Source organism: Nannospalax galili, unplaced genomic scaffold (genome assembly GCF_000622305.1).
Source record: "Nannospalax galili isolate Female #2095 unplaced genomic scaffold, S.galili_v1.0 scaffold329, whole genome shotgun sequence".
Lineage (NCBI taxonomy): Eukaryota > Metazoa > Chordata > Mammalia > Rodentia > Spalacidae > Nannospalax > Nannospalax galili.
The window spans coordinates 3,611,758-3,634,718 of record NW_008360321.1 but is presented as its reverse complement, the minus strand read 5'-3'; the positions used below and the strand labels follow the sequence as shown (position 1 = coordinate 3,634,718).

At 38.8% G+C, this 22,961-nt stretch overlaps 1 protein-coding gene across 2 annotated transcripts in view; it reads right to left on the bottom strand.

The window, feature by feature from the left end:
- Positions 1–6,452: 6,452 nt before the first annotated feature.
- Positions 6,453–22,961, bottom strand: part of Mmut (methylmalonyl-CoA mutase) — a 37,350-nt gene continuing 20,841 nt past the window's right edge. For both annotated transcript variants that reach the window (XM_029559735.1, XM_008825227.3), the window contains exons 9-13: positions 15,228–15,343; positions 14,104–14,235; positions 11,118–11,265; positions 10,402–10,569; positions 6,453–6,783 (exon numbers count right to left, since the gene is read on the bottom strand). In XM_029559735.1, the coding sequence (XP_029415595.1) occupies positions 6,655–6,783; positions 10,402–10,569; positions 11,118–11,265; positions 14,104–14,235; positions 15,228–15,343 (693 nt within the window). In that variant the 3' untranslated portion in view covers positions 6,453–6,654. The remainder of the gene's footprint in view (positions 6,784–10,401; positions 10,570–11,117; positions 11,266–14,103; positions 14,236–15,227; positions 15,344–22,961) is intronic.

Genomic DNA, 22,961 nt, shown 5'->3' with positions numbered 1-22,961 from the left:
AATAAACATATTCCACATGAGTAGATATTTATAGTTTATATACATGCTTTAATGAGATCCATTTCATGGAATTAAGTTGTTAACTAATATGAATTGTATGAGAATTTAAGGCTACTTGTGGAAAGTGGTACTAGCATAAGGCATAATTCTGCCTGTGGAGAGTGTGGACCTGTTTAAAATTAGCCCCATCCCACCCCAATGTATGAATTCTCACTCCTGAAATGGGAAAAAAAGAAGTAATTGACCAATCTCCTTATGATTCCCGTCACGTTATGCATCCTATTTCAATGCAGGCTTTGCTCAGAAAGGATCTTTCCAACTCAAATTTCTATAACCACACTAAAATATTTAGGTAATGTTTACATGTCTGCTACATTGCAAGGAACGATTTTGATATCTTCAGTGTCCCAGGAAGATATTTAGGATGGGCAAATTGGATTAGTAGGTAAGAGCACTTGCTGCTAAACCCGATGACCTGAGTTCGATCATCCCCGGTAGCCACATAGCGGAAGGAGAATACCGGCTCCCACAAGTTATCCTTATTCTCTAACCTCCACACGTGCACCTTTGCGTTTGCACACGTGGACAAATGAGTAAATAAATCTAAGCTACTTTTAAAGACATTATCTTAGTGGGTTCCTAAAGCCAGAAAGACATACCAAGTTCTAGTATTGATTCAGAAAATGCTAGAATTTTAATTTTCTTGATTTCAACACTATATCTGTGTATCCAATCATGAAATCACTGTATATCAATAGAGGACGTGAAGGGAGAGGAAGGTGTGTTGGGAATGCCTGGAAAGAGCTGAGGGGGATTTGGGAGTGGGTATGAACAAGATACATTTTTATATTTTTACATTGTTTAAGAATAAATAAAAGAGAACTGGGTTTTTTTTTTTTTTTTTTTTTTTAAGAAGTCCTCAGGAGAATACCAAATTAGGTCATGGGAAACAGCAGATTCCACACAGCAAATTCCAAAAAGCCACAGACATTTAAAAGATAAAATCACTTTCTACAAGTCGATCTTCCAAAGTATGACCAGGTCCTCTTTTTCGCTGCCATCTCTGAGTAGTCCCCAAGCAGATTACCTTTCATACTTAGAATTTCTCTACTACATCTCCACAATACCCTGTTAACTCTTATCTCCTCTCTTGCTCCCATAAAGAGCAGCTTACCCACAGCTGCTATGCTCTAAGTAAGAATCTTCTCAATATTCATGAGGTTAAAATTCTTATGTGATACTCCGCTGTTGCAGCCAGGGTCCCTTTGACCTCCTCCCCACCGGGTCAGGGGATAAGTAGGCACAAAGTCAACGACACAGACTCCCAGGACACTCTCTAGGCAATGTGCAAGGGAGCTCGTTTATTGTGAACACAAGCGTCTCCTTTATACCCCCTTCCCTCCTCCCATTGGTCCCTTTTGTCCCGTTGGCTCCTTCTCTTGAAGCTGTGGATATGTTGTTGGTTTCTTACTGCTGGTGCAGATTTCCTGTCAGCACCTTCCTGCTCAACAACAGGAAGCAGGGTGCGCCTGCGCTGTTGGTCTCACTCCTAGCCTCCTACACTCTGCGGCTTTCAGAATAAAAATTCAAATCCTTTAACTAGTCCCTCCCGATCTTCTGTGATTCATACCTTGCTATCCATTCATTTTTCAAAATACACTAAGATTAATGCACTAAAAATATTAACAATTGTTTACACTTGAGCTATAAGGCCTTAACCATATGCCAGACATTGTCTGGCATGGTAAAGTATGCAAGACATAAAACTGATGGCTTCAATCATTTTTAGATGGAGCCTTCTATGCCCGGCATTGTTTTCAACCACCTCCGCTCATCTTCAGAAATGTCTGATCCTTCCATACTGAAACACTGTACCCACTCATTTATTCCCAGTTTCATTTTCTGTCCAGCTGCAAATAACCAACACTCCATTCTCCATCTCCATAAACCTAAGTACTCTAAGAATCTCACCTAAGTAGAAGCATAGAATGCCTGTCTCTTTGAGACTTGCTTATTTCACTTAGCAAAATGTTTTCCAGGTTCATCCATATTGTAACATGTGTTAATATTTTAGGAGGGATATTTCATTATATATCACATTTTGTTCGACCATTTGCCTGTCAGTAAATACTTGGATTCTTTTTTCTGCCTTGTAACTTCTACAAATAAAGTCATTCTGAACATTGGAGTCTTAATATGTCAAAATGCTAACATTCTTGGACTAGATAACCTAAAAAATATGTTTAATTTTCAATTTGGGTAATGGTGAAGTCAAAGATCAACATGTCAGATGATTCAGTCTCCATGGATGAATATATTGAAGATGGCTGCTGCCTTCTTCATATATCCCTATGTAACAGGAAATGGGGACCAGGATCAGACTCTCTGGTGTCTTTTTATAAAGACACCAATTCCATCATCAAGCCTGACAATGATTCCCATATCTAACTTCCAGATGCTATCACGTTGATAAGATTAAAATATGAATTGGGGGAAACACACAGTACATAATAACTGGTATCTGGTGGAACTAACCTTCTTGGATGTTTAAGAGCCATATTTTGAGGCCTATACTAATCTTGTCAGAGGGACTTAAAGAACAGCTTTTGCTCCTTGCCCTCCAAGTTTGACTAAGTTCCAGGGGACTATGGAGAATCTCTCAAAATGTCCTATAACTGTGGTGAGTCACCTGTCCTCTTGATCAAGGAGACTCCTCCCAAGCCCATGTGACCCCTGAGGAACAAGTCCTCAAAAGACCTTAAGAGTAAAAATTAATTGGTTTATCTGGGCCAACTGTATGGTCTTAAACACCCGAAAGGAAAGTATAACCAAAGATTTAAGGGATCAGTATAATTCTTTAAGAATTCATGTGTATAGCTAAAGGCTACATAACAAGAAACAATGCCAGACAGGAGGTACCTTCCTTTGAGTTGCTGGCCAGGGTGGCCCAAGAGACTCCCAGACAGTAACCCAGTAAAGAACTGGGAAAATGACAGCAGACCCCAATTTTATCTAAAGTAATGTTGGCAAGTGATTGCTACTAGATGAGGAAGAGCTGATCTTCCTAAAACAAGGAACTCTAGATAGGCTGATTAGATTCAGCAGATGGACTACCACTGGGTAATGGCTGGGGGTGCTGACAACACAGTGGCCGTACGGAGTCCATGGGCTCCAGTTGGGGGGGTGGCCTATGAGAGGGTGTCATTTGGGATGCACATATAAAGATGAATAAGATTTTTGGGGATATTCTGTATGAAATACACACAAGAAAATCAATTAAAAAATACATAATGAAAATGTACTTTGATCATTTAAAGAAACAAAAACAAAACTAGTGTCTGAAACTTCGCATTCACCTTTTTAAAAGGTGAAGGAAACAAACCTTTATACCCAGAAGTGGAATTGCTAAATTTTGATTTTCTGCAAGACTTACATTGTTTTCCACAGCAGATGAAACACAGGAAATTCCTACAGGTGATTCCAAGGCATCAATTTCTCCACATCCTAGCCATTATTTTTTTCTTTTTCAAACATTTTATTTTTATGTATGAGTGTATCGCCTGCATAGGATCTCCTGGAACTGGGATTACTGTTGTTAGCAGCCATGTGGGTGCTGGGAATCAAATCCTGGTCCACTGCAAGAGCAGCCAGTGCTCTTAACCACTGAACCATTTCTCTGGTCCCCCACCCCCTAGCCATTTTTTTCATTTCCATATCTTAAACTACATGATAGCTTTTGTAATAGGAGTGAATGGAAACCCCATTTTGATATTGATTTACATCTGCCTGATTGATAAGTAGTGATGGTGAATACCATGTGCTTCTACACGATTTCTTAGAGAAATGTCTGTTCAAGCCCTTTGACTACTTTAAAATGATTTTATTAACTCACTGAGAATTTCATATATGCATGTTTTTATCATATTCACCCCCATTCCTCTCCTAACTCCTCCTAGACCCACCCCAGATCTATCCCACCCCTACTCCTACCCTCCCAACTTCTCTGCTCACTTTTTAGTTGGAATATCCATTATTTGCTTTGTTACTGAGCTGTGGAAATTCTTCATATATTTGGAAGATCAATCCTTTAATAACTTTATTAAAACCATGAAATAACTGTGTACTAATCATCACAGGGTACCCCATCAATGTATACAAACTATTCTTGGCTCACCCTAATGAAACTTAAATGGTTAGAAAGAATGGAACTTATCTGCTTGTTAAGCTAATTTCGTGCCAGGACAAAAAAAGGGATAGTTGTGCCTATTCTGTGTAAAATGACTATTGGGTATCACAATTTCCAAAATACTTCACATACTTACTTAGGTTTTGGATGGGGGGTGGAGGGCATGTTCAAGGGGACACTGAGACAAATTACTGGGGAGTAAGGAGTTTATTAGAAGAGTTATTGATGTCATGGACAGACACACAAAGAGGCAACAGCACGGTGGAGGATCTGAGGAGAGTTCAGGCCCCAGTGCCAGAGACACACAGTATGGTGGGGCTCTGAGACAGACCACATGGTAGAAGGGGAAATCTGTTCTTAAACCTTTCTGAGGATGGGGGAGTTTTCACAGCAAGAGCCTTCAGCCAAGCTCTGATTCCCAGGCAGGAGGCAGGGAAGGAGGTGGAAAGCAAGCATGTCTTTTAGCTAGGGACTCACAGAAAATGTCCCCATAGGGTACCTGTCGGTGTCAGTGAGGGCTGGAGCAGAGGCTGGATCTAACCTTACTTTCTTACACTTAACAAATCCTAGTTGTTGTAGGTTTTTTAGTTACATAAAAGAAACTGAGAATAATAGCATTTTTAATGACTACTTTTAAGAAAGTATATCCCCAGAGGTCTTTGAGATATGTTTGAATCAGGATCAAAATCATTCCTCCTCAAATTTCGTACTACCAAATATATGCATGTTGTTTCTACATGTGGGGCTACTTCACGCATGTTGGAGAGCAAACATGGGTAGATATGAGTCTGATTCATACAGAAACATGACAACATGGCATAACTGCTAATACTAATATATCTCTAGTTGGGTTTCAGGGATAGTCTCTTTTGAGATCAGGAAGGTGAGAAGAGTTTGTTCTATGGTATAAACACACACACACTCCAAGTTAACCAAACCTGAATCTTCCTTTTTTTTTTTAACAAGAGGATCTTTGATTTATTTTATTTTATGTGTATGAGTGTATTGCCTGCACGTATGTGAGTGCACCCATGTCGTGCAATGCTGCAGATCAGAAGAGGGTTTTGGATTCCCCTGGAACTGGAGTTAAGGACGGTTCGGAGCTGCCATGTGGGTGCTGGGAATCGAACCCGGGTCCTCTGCAAGAGCAGTCAGTGCTCTAAACCGTTGAGCCATCTCTCCAGCCCCGAAACCTGAATCTTTAGATAATGCTGAGAAGGAATTCTGTAGCTATAAGTAAAGTTGCTCCTCGGTCAGCTTTAATCAAACGAGAGGTTATCCTGAATGGGACCACTTGACCTAATCAGAGAAGCCTCTGAAAGAAGGCCAGAAGCTTTTCTCTGTACAGACTCCAAATAGTAGCTGAATCTGAAGCTACTCTCCCAGACTCTGTAGCTTCCTTCCCGTCTACCTACAAAGAGCAAGCCTCAGCCTGTGCCTAACAGCAACAGCCTCCTTGTGTTCTTCTGTGGGTTTCAGGAATTCATAACGGTGTAGGCTAGTTGCTCCTAATAATTATAAATCACACAACTTAACCTACCGATTCTCTTGCTAAATGCTAACTGATGCAAGTTTCGTTGTTCCTTCAGTTCTGTGGTATGGATGCATGTGTGTGCTGTTTCTCATGAATCCATTCATTAATCTGTAAATACCTGAAGCAAACTAAGATCCGTGCTCTATGCCACCCAGCATAGGAATCTATCTTGTTTTCACAAATCTTAAGACAAATCTTTGATCAAAGATGAAAGCTGTGACTAAGACGCAGCTCTGAATATTTAAGCAGGTGACCACGCTGCCCTGTGACTCAGAAACCTAAGTTCAAGTGTCTGTGCTATATTTCAAATGTGCTTTATAACTATCACTAGACACTTCTAGTGTGATTCCAATTGTTCCCATCAGGAAGGCATGAGGGCAGTAGCTGCCTTTCCTCATCCTTTCTCATTTTGTAAGATTTGGTGACGATGGGACAGATTATCTATGAAAACACACTCATTTTTGAGCCAAAAAGAAGACAATAAGAAACATTAGATAGAATGAAATTTCCTTTGGAATCTTTGGGAACAAATAGTAAAATGTTTAAATGTTATTATTTTTATTAGTACATGAACTTGATTTTCTAGTATTCAAATCAATGTAATACGAAATTAAAGGAAATAGTCAAATTTTCATAGGTAAAGTTTAATTACTGAAAAGTAATTGGATTATTAGAATTATTTCTAAGCAATGTATCATGATTTCTTAAAAAACGTTTGACAATTATTGTAGATAATTTTCAAAGATTTTTATTTTTAAAGTCAATCTGTATATATATACTTCTTAGCATGACTACACTCCAGATATTTTAATGTGCGGCTTTCAAGGAAAACAGATTAGCAAGTGCTGGAATTAAACTGAAGACACAGCTTTACTGTCTTCTTTGGTCATAACTAAAAGAAGATTTTCAGAAAGGACTAAACAAAATTCAGATGTTACATAGACTGCTGCTTCTTTGCCAAACACTTCTCAATATCCTGGAGCACTTGAATGGCAGCCTTGGGAATTCGAGTTCCAGGACCAAATACATTGGAAACACCAACTTCATATAGAAATTCATAATCCTGTTGAAAGAAATTATTTAGTTAATAAGCATACATTATTTACTATTTCAAAGAAATAACACACACAAAAAAATGAATCTTTTCTTTTCCTCTTCATCACTAATGGCCCAAACTTTCTCAACTGTTAACACTGTTGGCATGTGGTGTTAAAAAATTCTTCCTTGAATCAGGCATGGTGGTGCAAGCCTTTAACCCTCCCTCGGGAGGCAGAGGCAGGAAGATCTCTGTGAGATTAAGGCCAGCCTAGTCTATATAGTGAGTTCCAGGCCAACAGAAGCTACAGGGAGACCCTGTCTCTAAATCAATCAATCAATCAATCAATCAATCAATCAATCAATCACTCAATCAATTTTCCTTGACTGAGGCAGCTAATAATAATCAGTAGCACCATCTTCAGACCTTAAGTCAAAGAAAAAAAATAGTCGGCCACATATTTGTGATAAGAAGCTGTAAGGACCTACTAGGAACTTCTGAGCTTTAAAACATCATTTTCTCTCACCTAAATCTTCACTGTCATTATTTGTTTTAAATATGAGATGGCTTTGAGTTTAAAAGTCTATTTCCTCCTAGGTATGTGTCTGTCATGAGTGACTAGGGGTACTTTGAATATGGCCTCATGATCAATTGATTTTCTATGAATAAACACCAGTTTTGTTTTTGCTTTCCCACCCATTCCATTGCTGTATTTTGTTGGTTAACTTTAATGACAGTCAAAGTTTTGCTATGAGGATTCCCAGGGCACAAATACATCCTCAGGCTTTAGGCTGTGCTAACATCAGAACATATTCAGCTATAATATCAAATTTAGGATGTGCTTGGAGGCCTTGATCCTTATCACACAGGACAGATGGTCTAGTTTGTGTTTAACTGTTGCAACACTCTTTTCTTGCTATTCTCAAATGATCAAAATTAGCTGGTAAGTTACAAAGTATACTAATTAGCTTCCAAATACTCTTTCCTACCTTTGTAATATTCCTACAATACTAGAATTCTGCAGTGGTATTTAACACATCTTACTGAACCTGTGTCCTTGTCTAAATTTATGAAAGTAGAGATTGTGTCCAATCATCTGTGTATCCTCAAAATTTGACCTACAAAAGCACTCAAAACACGTCACTGTCTGAGGAGCAGGTACTGTACCCTTTAAGAGTGCCTAAGGAAATGGAAGCATCTGATAACAACCGTTTGCAAGTTGCAGCCTTTCCTTTTCCTAATAATGTTACGAACCACAGCATTATCCTGACCCCTGAGTTATGGATTTGGAATGCAGTATTTAGCTTGGAGAGAACTATGAAAATCTATAACTAAAAAAGGAGGTTTTGACTTGCCTATGCCTTATACATAGTTTCATAAAATGTACCTTGGTGAGTAGGTAAAATGTTAGCAATTCCTGAATACGGACAAAGGGCATACTATAACAAAGGGATGTTATTTGTACTATTTTTATTTTTGCAAGTAGGTATTAATTTGGAAGCACTTCCAAATAAATGTTATTTTATGATGTTGTCCACAGGCCAGGCCAAGAAAACCCTGCTTCACATTGTGAGCAGGCACCGTGTCCTTAGTCAGCTAGCTAAACTCACTTGAGGACAGTGATTCAGAGGGCTGGACAATCCTCGTTGAGTGAAACATGAGTGAAGATGGACCATATTTAATCAAATTGCAGAAGCTGTAAGCTGTACATTGCTAAGGACTGCAGCTGCTTGATTCAACACTGTATGTTAATATCTTCTAATTTAAAGACTAAGAGACTTTGAATTGAAAGAGAACAGCACTTCATATGGTCAACAAGCTATGGTTTGATAAGTGTCCCTCAAAGCATTAAAGGCTTGGACCCAGTGCTATGCACCAAGGGAAAAGGAGAAACTTTGAGAAGTGGAATCTAGTAGACGACTTGGGGCCCTCGGGCCTGTTTCAAAGCTGCTTCTTCTTCTTTCATGTCCCACATTATCACCAATCTCATAGCCACATACATATGTATTTTCTCATTTCTTAACAGTATATAAATTCACTACTCTATTTTCTGAGTTGTAATAGAGGAATAAAAATTGCAGAGCTAGAAACAAAAAACATACTTTGCTGCAATTTGGGCTACTGTGCTGAGGTTTTTGTGGCATTTATAAATCATTTACTGTGAACAGCCTCCTACATAGTTCTTTTTTTTTTTTTTTTTTTTCCAATCTCAGAAAGAAGGAAAAGTAGCTATTATGGGAAACCATACTGGAAATAGACCCTTTCTGTATTTTAGGTAATTATTCTACCCCAACAGTAATATAATACATAGGTGGTGTCCTCTTACCTCATTAATAGTTAACTGACATCATTGATTGCTACTTATCATCATCCATTTCTTCTTTCCTAAGGGAACTCACAGTATTGCTCAAGTATTTACCTCCTCTCCCATTCAGTCTATAGTATTTAGGACAAGAAGATTCCTTCTCTGGCATTAAGGTATTTTTAGTTCCAGAAAAACTATGTTTTAATCACAGCTTAAATAGTAAAGTAACTAAGATAGGTCTGAGGTAGGGCAACATTTAGGGATGGGCTCATGGAAGAAAGGTACAAGACAGTGCCTCTCCAACAGGTGCAATCTACCTAAAGGCCTCATTCTAATTCCAGGAAAAAGAATCCTCACTGAATCTCCGTGTAGGGTTTGACACATTCACTGTATTTACATCATTCCTCTCTGGTCTAGTTGTGAAGTTTATTACTCTTATCCCAGTCCTTCTATAACATTGTTCACCAAATAAGAATTAAGGTATAAGTTCCTGGCTTGCAAGGAGGTAGTGTACTTATAGAATCTTTGTAAATGGTTAAATCTAATCCTATATAATAAACTTAACAGAAAATAATATTGCCCATTGTGTGTAGAATTCACTTGGTGAAATCATTAAGATATAATTTGGCACTATATTGATGACACATTTATCTTTACAAATATATTATATATGCTATAAAAAATATCTATACAGAATACATAAATATAAATATACACACAAACACATGCCTATACACACACACACACACACACACACTGGTCCCACATATCATCAATCTTACGGCCTCACATATTTGTACTTTTATGTGTGTTGCAAGGTCATTTCCTCCGAATTGAAACATTCCTTCAGGGAAGGAGAGAGGAGGGTCCTGAGACTCGGAAAGTAAGCGACCTTCACTCTAGGAGAGCTGAAACTTGCAAGAACTAGGAGGGATGGAAGAGGAGGATGCGCGGCAGAGCTGCAAGGGGAGATTTCCTGGACACATCAAGCTCCCAATAAGTACTGTAGAGAACTCCGGAAATGCAGCTTTCCTGAGCCATCTCCCAGGTTGGGATGGGCTTTTTGGTGATGCCACTGCCTTTGAGTAATCTGTGAGTAATCCCTCCTGTGGGTACTCCCTCACCCACACTTTTTTCAGCAACCCCAACAAAAACTCACTGATTCACAAAGTCAGATTTTGCTAGAATCTTTAGTTTGGTCTGTGGTGGGTTCCCTACCTGGAGTGAGAGGTGTGTGTCTCATCATCCCCAGGAAAACTCTTCTAGACAACAGTGTGTGAGTGTGTGTGTGTGTGTGTGTGTGTGTGTGTGTGTGTGTAAAAATATCAAGAGGAAAGTACCTGTGGTGGTATCACTCCCCCACACATGACAAGGATATCTGGCCGTCCCAGGGCAGTAAGTTCTTTGATAAGCTCAGGAACAAGGGTTTTGTGACCAGCAGCAAGTGTGCTCACACCCACAGCATGCACATCTGCATCCACGGCCTGCTGGGCCACTTCACGGGGAGTCTAAACAAGCAGAAAGCAAAGAGACAAACCATTATCTGATATTGTGCATCACTGGTAAGAGCGGCCAAATGTGCTGCGGAGCACTGAGCTACTGGAGTCAACACCCTAGGAGTCTTACTGGAAACCAACATGACAGTCCCGACCTGCTTCCCCATTCTTACTATAGTAAGTAGCACCAGAACTGCTGCCACAAACAACAGCAACATTACTCTTGCTTCCAGCACCAGAATGTACTAATCAGGTCCACGTTAAAATAAAAAATAACTTCCCCAAGGATTCTTCAAGGTAAAGCTTTAAGGACCACAAAATATCAGTCAACTCCCAAAGAATACAATAAAATCTTGAAGTAATCTCTACTTTCCAAAGCCTAATAAAAAATTTAGTTCTGAACTGATGGTATTTTGTCATAAGTAAATGGATTGCATACACTTTAAAGATAATGAATTTGTTGAACATTTTTTATGTTTAAAAATATCATCTTGTTTATCACTTTTCTACTTTTTCTAAGTGTGACACATATTGAAACCGATCCTCCTAATTTTTCATACCTGAAAGAGAGGGCCTATGTCCACATCAAAACCAAGGTCAGCAAATCCTGTAGCAATAACTTTGGCCCCTCTGTCATGGCCATCTTGTCCCATTTTTGCCACAAGAAGACGAGGTCTCCGACCTTCACGGTCCATGAATTTATTAACTCTGGGAATATTTGAGAAGACAAGAATAGTTAAATATTAATTGTGCAGATATAGGATATAAAAACTACAGTTTATTAACAGTAATGATTTCAAGGACAACTATCTGCTTATGTGCACCCTGTTAATAACTTTAATAGTGGGAATGCCGTTAAAGCCATAAATGTGTTTGCCATCTGCTTACCACAAAGTTTAAAAGATGGCACAACCTTTAATTCAGAAACCCAAGAATATCACAATGAAACAAGACCAAAACAATAATGCTCTAACTTCTTGAGCAGAAGCAACATAAAAGGCAATATTACAATAAATTCCATGAAACCTGAGAATCAGGAGAGAATCTATAAGAACCCGTATGCCAAAGAAGTAGAAAATTTAGAGGACATGTATAAATTCCTAGACGTGCATGACCTGCCAGTTTTAAGTTAGGAGGGAATAAAGACCTTACACTGATCCACAAGGGGCAGTAAGACCAAAGCACAAAGTCTCCCAACAAAGAAAAGTTCTGGACCAGAAAGATTTACTGCTAAGTTCTACCAAACCATTAAAGAAGTTTTACCAATGCTCTTCAAACTGCTGCATGAAACAGAAAGGGAAGAAACACTACCAAACTCATTCAGTGAAGCCAGTACTACCTATAGCACAGCTCCTTATAATTGTGTATAATCAAAATGCTTGCATGTGTAAAATGACAAATTTATAATAACATAACAAAGTACTACATTAACTTTGCTAAAAGAAAAAAATGCTCCTTCTGACGAATTTTACCATGGTTCTTTTAACATTTCCATAGTATATGAGTGTCACTACAAAGGATCTAGAAGGAAGTCTATAGAAGTTGAGAACAACAATCACCCAGAAACCATTTTTCATACCCAAGAGACAGGACCACAGTAGTCTACATCCCCACGCCAGGCTGTGGCAATAGTCCCCACCGTCAGTTCTGTGAAGACCGGTTTTAATTTATGCACAGATAGCAGTCAGATGTTTATTTTTCAAATAGGAAAATTAAAAATTTGTAATTATTCAAGCAACTGAACAATGTGAACAAACTTAGAAAAATAAGAAAGTCTCTAGTAATGGGATTGCAAGTCATGTGCCTGGAGGGCGTGAAGCAACCATATCAGTTACAGAAGCAAGTGTCTGACGTGACAAAGGGGGCTGTGGTGAGAGCTGAAAATATTATCAGCTTTCCTAAAATGAATACTGGGCTTAATATTTAATTTCATCCTTATTAGTTAGTAAATACTATGTATGTGTATCATATATGTGCATGTATGTTTACATACATATACATATAAAACAGGAAACTTTATATGATGATATAATTTAATATACTCATTTATTATTATGATCAAGACACCTTTAGAGAAGCATATCACAAGGTGACTATGTAAACATTGCATGGTATACTTGAACTTAGATAGTACAGTCTACTACTTATCCAAGCTCTATGATGTGTATGTATGTGTGTGTATATATGTGTGTGTGCATGTGCTAAACAGCTTCATTTGGCAACTTGAACATACCTGAGTAGAGGGAATCTCAACTGAGATATTGCCTCCATTGGATTGCCTATGGTCATGTCTATGGGGCACTTTCTTGACTGTTAAGAGTGATGTAGGAGGGCCCAGCCCACTGTGGGTGGTGCTACCACAGGGCAGATGGTCCTGGGTTGTAGTATAAGAAAGTGGGCTGAGCACAGGCCAGGGGAACAAGCCAGTAAGCAGAGTCTCTCCATAGTCTGTGCTACAGATTCCTGCTTGAATTCCTCACTTCCCTAGGTGATAAACTGTGACCTGAGAGATATAAGATAAAATAAGCCCCTTCCTCCCCAAGTTGGTCAGTGTTTTTCTCACAGCAACAGTAAGGAGCCAGGACAGAAGTATAGCCTTTTACTCAGACAACAGTGTTGAAAAAAGTCACAAAATTAAATCAAATTCCAGAGAAGATTATGCAATTATGCTGCAGTATGTAAAAGTTGTATGAGGCCACTATTTTGCAGAAAACCTTTCTTATTGGTGGGAAGAGTATCCTCTAAAATAATAATTAAAAGAAGAGCAAGTTGCTAACAAATTATTAGCATCTGATTACTGCTGGGTGAGGGAGACCTGATCTTCTTTAAGGGAGAGACTCTAGATAGGCTGATGAGGCTCCAGTGGATGAGCTTGCACTAAGGGACATCTGTGTACATTAACTTGATAGGCCTTAATATAAGTGAAAGAGTGCATGAAATCCGGTGGGAGGGGGCGCTATGGGAGGATGCTGATTGGGGAAGGAGTATAAAGATGATTACGCTGCTTTGTACAAAATATACAGAAATTCAATAAAAAGATATACAAAAAAAAACAGTAAACTATCAAGAGAGCCGTCTGTGTGGATGAAGTATTACACACTGCACACAAGAGGTGCCGTCATTCTCTCTCATAGCCCCAGCACAGACATGTGTGAGGAGCCCTGTCACTATAACTACAGCTACAGATTCATCACTAGGAGACAGGAATTGGGTGGCACCATTATAACCCTAAGAGATCACCACTGTGCATTCAATCCAGTGTTAGCCAAAACATCAATGTTTCACATATTGTGTATTTGTACACATGACTATATATTAATAATTACAGTTACATATCATAAATTATGTAATAAATTTTATGAAACATTACTATATTATTAACTGTACAATATAAATATTTAATACTTACTAGTTTTATACAATAAGAGACTAATAGAAAAGTCAATTCAATATTTTCCCAATAGGGAGAAAACGGAGGCTTCAGTAGATCCAAGGGGATTGTGGGAACAGAAAGATCAAATTGTAGCTTCATAAATCTCATAGTACCTCTCGATAGCAGAAGTTATCTCTTGACTTTCTCCAAATTCCTGGCGATACGCTCCACTCACCATGCGATCGTTAGCTTTGTGTTCACCAAATACCTTCTTCATGGCATCTGTGATTTCTCCAACTGTACATCTACAGTATTAAATGGGGGCTCCAGCACATCATAAGTTTATAAGAAATACATGTCTACCTCAACAATCAATCAGGCATATTTTACTAATAAGTAAAAACAGGCTGTCAAAAACTTAATGTTAATGTTATGAAACTTCTTTCTTGTGAATACTTAGGTAAAAGTTATTCTTAATGTCTTTATGAACTATAATCTCTTGATAACATCTTGTCAACCAAAATAATAACAAAATGACCTTAAAATTACAGGGAGGTAAGTGCCTAAAGGCAATGTAACAATTTCCCATTTATCAACACAAACTGGAGGAGTAGAAGTACCACTGGCATGATTGATGAGAAGTAAATCTTTCAGCATGTTTATCAAAGAGTGGTGAATTCTGGAAGACCAGGTAGATCACAGGGGAAAACCACCTAGAGAGGCCCAGACACCCACAGAGTAAAAGACAGGTGAGCACTATACGAAGGCCTTTCTCCATTCCCCCCTCTTGCTTCTCACCCTCCCTCTGTTTTCATCTTACAATACAGCATTAGCGCCGAAAGGGAAAGGACTGAGATGGGGGTCCTGGTTATTCTTCTGGTTGCTTCATTATTAATATAATCCAAAAGCAATGGCATGACAATAATTTTTCCTTAATAATTATCAGATAAATGTTTCCCTCCCCATCAAAGGCTATCTGCGTCTAAACACATAAACCAATGATACACTCGAGAGTACATCAAATCTCAACCTGCAAATCAATGAAATTGATTCACTGTAATAGTTACAAATGTTCTGACCTAGTGACTTACACAAGCATTACTATCCCTCATAATATTTTAATGTTTTACATGTACAGCTATTTGAGTAAAACTAGAATAAAGTTTATAATTGTTTCCATTATCTTGCTTTGGTTTCACAGAATTTACAGGCGCAATCTTGTATTTGAATACACTCTAAAAAGCTAAATTAATCAAACTTTGAGTAGCTGGAAATCTCCAAACTTCCACATGTTCACCTTGCACGAGCTGCATCCACTGCAAGAGCCAAAATATTGCCATCGTTGCTGGCAGCGCACTGGGTGAGTGCAGCGAGAGACTGCTCCGCCAAAGCTTGATCCCTGCTGGATTTGATCTTAGAAAGAACAGAAGGGAGAATGTAATGAAAGTGGACTGAAATAGATAGCAAGAGATCAAACCCTGGTACATGCTTATGTTGAACATGTTCCATAATCGTAACCTCAAAATAAGAGGAAAAAAACAAAAAGAATATTATATAACCCAAGAAGTACATGTGTTCATGTAGTCTGTAAAAAAATAAAAATCCTAATTTGGTACAAAGCCAACAAATCAGAAGCACACAGGTGATGACTTCCAAGTAGCTCCTTGGGACTTGGGATTTTCTCAAACAGCCAGGCAATGAAAGCAAGTGGTCTTTTACAGAGCATTCTCAAGGGACACGAAGGATGAACAGCAAGAAGACAACACATCAGAGCTGAGAGGAGACTTATTATATATGACCTTCCCTTAGATGATTAACAACATATTGGCAATAATCACTTGTCTGTATATTGCCATTCCTTATATTTAAAATTCTAAGAGGAGACAAAAACAAAGAGTGGGAATGAGACAGAAAATAAACAAAAAGCATGGATAAAACTATTTTCCCCTAGTCCTAATTCTACTCTGCTCTGTCAACAACTTGTGTGATCAAAGTTACTCAAAACCCAACTTTCTACAGATGTAAAATTTACTTTGGTGACAAGTGCACTGACACACTGCACACAGAGAGACATGTAGGAAAATAAACTTCTTGCTCTGAGGGTTATGGTCAAAGGGTTGGAAAGACCTCAAAATGTAATAAAGAGAGTAGACACAGGGATTGAATCACACTTGGGTTCAACTCCCACCTGACACTATGTGATGGGACATAAGAACATTATTGACATCTTGTCATACCAGCCTTTTGTCAGACTGACCTGATGAAAGGAATATGGCTCTTAACAGAATTCTATGAGAAAAATGTGTGCTAAAGCAATTTGCTGGCATGGCCTCGGTACTCAATAAATATTAATTTTGAGAAAATTGCAGTGAAAATAAGAATCTACCCTCATAGGAAACAAGAACTTCTGCAAGAATGATTGACATCGATAGCCTGAAACACACGGCTCAACATTCCAACTTTAAAATGGATTTTCAACAAGTATGATTATCACATACGATTATGTGTGGAATTCTAAGCTACTCAATTCAAACAATAATTAGCATTAACAAAATTTTCTAATTACAATTGTTATGTATTAATCAGCAATTAATGGCAACATTACTGTCATCATGGCAATTAATTATAGCTATAAACAAAACAAAAACAATGTCCATGTCCTCATGGCATTCTATTTATTCCTGGATTTGAAGACAAAACAATAAGCAAATAACAAATAATATCTAAGGTAACAGAAAAATACAGCAGTTTAAAGTGACTGGCACAGTGGAGTCAGGGATTTACATAGGGATTACTGTAAGCTTCCTAGATAAAGCCACATTTGAGTCAAGGCCTGGAAAGCACACCTTTCTAGGTTCACTAGAACTCTCAAGTTCCTGAGATTAAGTAGTTATCTAGAATTATTTAGACAATAGATTATTAGAATACTATAGTAAATATTATATGCTGAAATCAACAGGGACTGGGAATTGAAGAAAAAAATTCTGTTGAGGGGCCGGAGAGATGGCTCAATGGTTAACAGCACTGGCTGCTCTTGCAGACAGATGACCTGGGTTTGATTCCCAGCACCCACACAGAGGCTAACATCAGTCCATAACTTCAGTTCCAGGGAATCCGATGCCCTTTTCTGACCTCCATGGGCACTGCATGACACTGGTGCACTTACATACATGCAGGCAATACACTCACACATAAAAATAATAAAGGGAATTTTAAAAATTCTGTTGATGTGGTTCAGTCAGAAGAAAAAGTAAACATTAACATGCAGAGTGAACTGTTATAATCACTTCTGAAAGGGATATATGGGAAAATCTAAACCTTAATCCAGTACTAGAAAGAGCTCAAGGAAATATACTTTGGCACTAAAAAATTTCTTGATTTTCAAATTAATTTTTATAGTGGAAGAAATCTGATTTGGTCATGGTCCTGAGAAGTCATATTAGGTTTAAAATTTTTAAGAAGCTACATCAGAACCTCCATTCCTCCTGAACATCACTAGAGTCAGGAAGTCTGCATTTAAAGCCCAATTTTCCCACTTATGGTTTTACTTTTAGCTACTAAAAGGAATAAAAATAGAAGAATAAAAATAGTAGCTACCTGTTAAAATAAGAAAACAAAATAGCATGTAAGAAAAACACTCAATGAACTGTGCGTCATTATTGACCTATCCTGCCTCAAATAAGGCTTATTACAGTCTATGGTAAACAGACCCCTCCAAGCTAGGATGGTATACAGTTAATAAGCCACTAAACTCTAAGAGAAAAGAAAAAGAGTTTCCAAATATAATAAGCACTGAGACTTTCATGATCACTGAAGAGAAGACTTATTTAATACAGCCTTTGGAAAGTGATAAAATGTAATAACTGATTTGATTAAGGATGAAAGCAGAAATGTGAAGCTGACAGTAAAGCATTCTAACTTGAAAAGGTCTATTAGATTTAAAAATACATATTTTTTAAATTTTATGTGTGTGAATGTATTGCCTGCATGTATGTAAGTACACTAGGGCCATGCAATGCCCATGGAGGTCCAAAAACAGCGTGGGATCCTCTGGAACTGGAGTTACAGACAGTTGTTAGCTACCATGTGGGTGCTGGGAATCAAACCCAGGTCCACTATGAGAACAGCCATTGTTCTTAACTGCTGAGCCATCTCTCCAGCCCCCACCAAAATTATATTCGATTTTTATAGACCATTTGTACTATGAGGAAAGTGTCATGTTTTAATCAAAGAAAGTAAACAGAAAAAAAAATAAAGCTATATTCAAGACAGAATATCTTCAGACAATAGAGTATATAGGTTACAACAGTAAAAATTAATGTTTCATATTCCATCTAATTGCATCACTTCAGTAAGAACTTGCAGAAGTAAACAGTACTCATCAAAATAAACAGACAGCATAGTAGGCATCTCTGGGAAGCCCAGCCCAACAGCTACCTGGAGCCAGCAGCTTTCCTGGGTAAGTTTGGCTGCATCCACTGTGCCTTGACTCCCCCAGCCTCATTCACCCTCCCAGCTCCCCGAGCCCATCTCTCCTCCTTGCAGAGGGACGGGCACATTTCTCGTCTTGGTACCCCAATCATCTGGACTAACCTCTTGGCCCAAACTCCCTACTGCTTCCTGAGCATTTGCATCCAGACCAACCCAATTTCTCCCTCCAATGCCCAGGAATCCTCATGTCTTCCTGTCCCCACCTCCCTTTGCATCTCTGGGAAGCCCAGCCTCACAGCTTCCTGGAACCAGAAGCTTTCCTAGGTAAGTTTGGCAGAACCCACTGTGCCTTGACTCCACAACCTCATTCACCTTCCCAGCTCCCCCAACCCATCTCTCCTCCTAGCCTGGGTACTGGCTCATTTCTTGTCTTGGCTCCCCAGACCCCTGAATGAACTTCTTAGGCCAGAATCCCCATTGCTTCCTGATCCTCTGCATCCAGACCAACCCTATTCATCCCTGTAGGCCCCAGGATTCCCCAGGGTCTCTTCCTGCCCCCACCTCCATTTGCATCCCTGGGGGGCACAGCCACCAGCTTCCTGGGGCCAGCATCTTTCCTGGGCCCTGCTCCCAGGCCAGCTAGGCCTCAAATTCCTGAGGCCAGCATCTTTCCTGGGAAGATCCAGACCTTAAAAGAAAGGCTGAGAGCATCTGATCCTCATCCAACTTGGGCCTCTGTGGGAACTCCTGAGCAGAAAGACGAAAGCAATTTGGCCACTTCAATATAAAATCAAAGGAGAGAACCTGAAGCCTAGACCAATCAGCTTTTCATGCCCAACAAGTAAATCACAAAGGCACATAGGTTTACAAAAAGAAGCAGACCCAAACTCAAAAAAGGAAGGCTTGAGTCTCACACAAGAACCAGAAACTACAAAAGAAATCTACATGTCAAAGTCACAGAGAAAAAAATGATAGCATGAAAAACCAAAATAATATATCTGCACCAAGTACCAATAGTCCTCTAGAGGAGTACAGTGGGAACCCCCTAGAGATAACACAGGACATGGAACTCAAAAGAACAATTATAAACATGATAAAAGAATTCCATGAGTTTAAGGAACACACAGAGAAATCAAAGAACTGAAAGAAGATAGGGATAAATTTCTGAATGAATTCAGAAAAAGAGTTAGAAATATTGAAGACTACTCAGGCTGAAATGAAGAAGGGAGTGAAACACTCAGCAAGCCAATTAGAAACGACAGGAGAAAGCCTCACCAATAGGATGAATGAAATGGAAACAGAGTATCAAGACTGGGAGATAAAGTGGACGAATAAGATCATTCAAGCAAAGATTATGAAAAATGTAAGAAAACACAAGAATGGAATATGCAAGAATTGTGCAACACCATAAAAAGACCAAACTTACGACTCATGGGCACACAGGCAGGAGAAGAAACTCAGGGTAATGGTATGGACCAGATCTTCAACAGGATTGTTAAAGAAAATTTCATAAAATTAAAGAAAGACATGCCCACACAAATACAAGAAGCATATAGAACACCAAACAGACAGGACCAGAAAAGAAACCCTCCATGGCACATCATAGTAAAAACACTAAACGTATAAAACAAAGAGACAATTCTGAAAGCTGCAAAAGAAAAACAACAAGTCACCTATAAAGGAAAACTGAATAGAATTACAGCTGACTTTTCAGTGCAAACTATGAAAGCCAGAAGAGCCTGGGCCAAGTATTCCCAGCTCTAAATGACCTCGGATGCCAACCCAGATTACTTTACCCAGCCAAAATGTCTATTATAGTCGAAGGGGAAAGAAAAATCTTCCATGACATAAATAGGCTGAAAGAATTCATGTCCACAAAACCAGCCCTTCAGAGAGTTCTTGAAGCGATACAAAGAGGTGAAGAAAGGAACAACTATACACAAGGGACTACAGAAAGAAACTTAATGAAGGTATAACTATAGAAATGCACAGCTATATAAAGAATGTGAACAGAAATAAAAATTACAGGAATCAATACACATCTTTCATTAATAACATTAAATATCAATGGACTGAACTCCCCAGTCAAAACACACAGACTGGTTGAATGGATTAAGAAACAAAACTCATCTTTTTATTGTCTGCAAGAAACCCATCTCATTTTCAAGGACAGGCACTACCTTAAGATAAAAGGATGGAAAAAAATATACCAAGTGAATGGTACTAGGAAAAAAGCAGGAGTTATAATTCTAATATCTGACAAAATAGACTTTAAAGTAAAACTAATTAGAAGAGATAAAGAAGGCCACTTCATTCTGATCAAATGAACAACTGACTAAGATACTACAATCATGAACATATAATCATCAAACTCTGATGCACCCAACTTCATAAAAACAGTATTACAGGACTTTAAGACCCAGATTAATCGCCACTCATTAATAGCAGGACACTTCAATACCCCATTGTCTCCATTAGATAGGTCAACAGGACAGATAATTAATAGAGAGACAACTGCATTAAACCAGTGACACATCTGACAGAGGTTTAACATCCAGAATATATAACGAACTCAGAAAACAACAAATCAAAAAAGAAAGTAACCCAATTAAAAAATGGGCTAAGGAGCTGAACAGAGAGTTCTCAAAAGAAGAAATAAAGATGGCTAAGAAGCATCTTGAAAGGTGTTCAACATCACTAGTAATTAGGAAAATGCAAATTAAAACCACTTTAAGATTTCGCCTTACCCAAGTCAGACTAGCTATGATCAAGAGAACAAATGATACCAAATGTTGGAGAGGATGTCGGGAAAGGGGAACGCTCATCCACTGCTGGTGGGATTGCAAACTTATTCAACTCCTATGGAAAGCAGTGTGGAGAACTCTTAAAAAACTAAAAGTGAATCTACCATTTGACCCAGTTATACCAGTCTTTGGCATATATCCAAAGAACTCATCCTATTGCAGAGAGACGGGTACATCCATGTTTGTTGCTGCTCTTTTCACAATAGCTGAGAGATCAAAGCAACCTAAGCATCCCTTAGCTATTGACTGGATAATGAAAATGTGGTTCATTTATACGACGGAGTTTTACTCAGCAGTAAAGAAAGATGAAATCATGAAATTTTCATGTAAATAGATGGAACTAGAAACTGTTATATTAAGGAGGTTAACACAAACCCAAAAAAAAAAAAAAAAGGAAATATGTTCTCCCTAATATGGGGTTCCTGGCACCAACTCCTTTTGGGTATGTATCCAGACATAACTACAGGAACCAGGTTAATGAAAAGGAACCAGGGAGGTAAAGGAAAAGAAAGAATCTGAAAGAGAAGAACAGAATGAAACAGGTATTAATAAGTGAGATATGGATAACAATGGGATTCTTTTAAGGGGGGGGAGGTTTATACAAGGAACCATCGGTGGTATTATTAAGGGAGAAAGGGGAAAAATGGGGACACTTAGAATGGGGAAACCATGATGGAAGGGTTAGACAATGCAAGAGATGAATAATGCCTAGCTAGTTTTAGAAAAACAGAGGGAACAATATTAGTCTAACATCCTACTGACAAATTGTACGTACAACTAGATCAAGGAACATAACATATGTCTAGGCAAGGTTCATCTGAGAACATTTTGTCTTTGCCCAAGCTTTATCTACATGGCACACGGTAATTAAAAGTACCAGACTGCTGGAACTAACCTTCTTGGATGTTTAACAGTCATACTTTGAGGCCTATACTAATTTGGTTAGAGGGACATAAAGTACAATTTTTGCTCCTTGCCCTCCTAGGTTGACTAAGTTCCAGAGGACTATGAGCATCTCTCAAAATGTCCTGTAACGGTGAGTCACATGTCCTCTTGATCAAGGAAGCCATAGAGACCTCACCAAATGGACTTGAACCAGTGTCCAGTCTACAAAGAGGAGGGTCAACACAGAGGAATTTCCTCTGTGCTTCCAAGTGAAGCCATCCACAGTCAGTCGGGCAGGATCTTTGACTTATCTTTACATAGATGGAACTGGTAAAAGAAAGGAGCCAGGGGCTCCTCCCAAGCTCACGTGACCCCTGAGGAACAGATCCTCAAACGACCTTCAAAGTAAAAATAAATTAGTTTATCTGGGCCACCTGTATGGTCTTAAACACCCAAAAGGAAAGTAGAACCAAAGATTAAAGGGATCAATATAATTCTTTAAAAGTCCATGTGTATAGCTAAAGCCTACATTCCTTTGAGTTGTTGGCCAGGGTGGCCCAAGAGACTCCCAGACAGTAACCCAGCATAGAACTGGGAAATGAAGAGCAGACCCCAATCTTATCTAAAGGAATGTTGGCAGCTGATTGCTGCTGGATGAGGAAGAGCTGAACAAGGAACTCTAGATAGGCTGACTAGACTCAGCAGATGGACTAGCACTGGGTAACAACTGGAAGCACTGATAACACAGTGGACAGGAACAGGGATGACAGAGTATATGGGCTCCAATTGTAGGGGAGGCTATGGGACGGTGCCATTTGGGATGTGGTATAAAGATGAATAAGATTGTTTGGGATGTTCTGTATGAAATACACACAAAAAATATCAATAAACTGAAAATGGGAAAAATATTG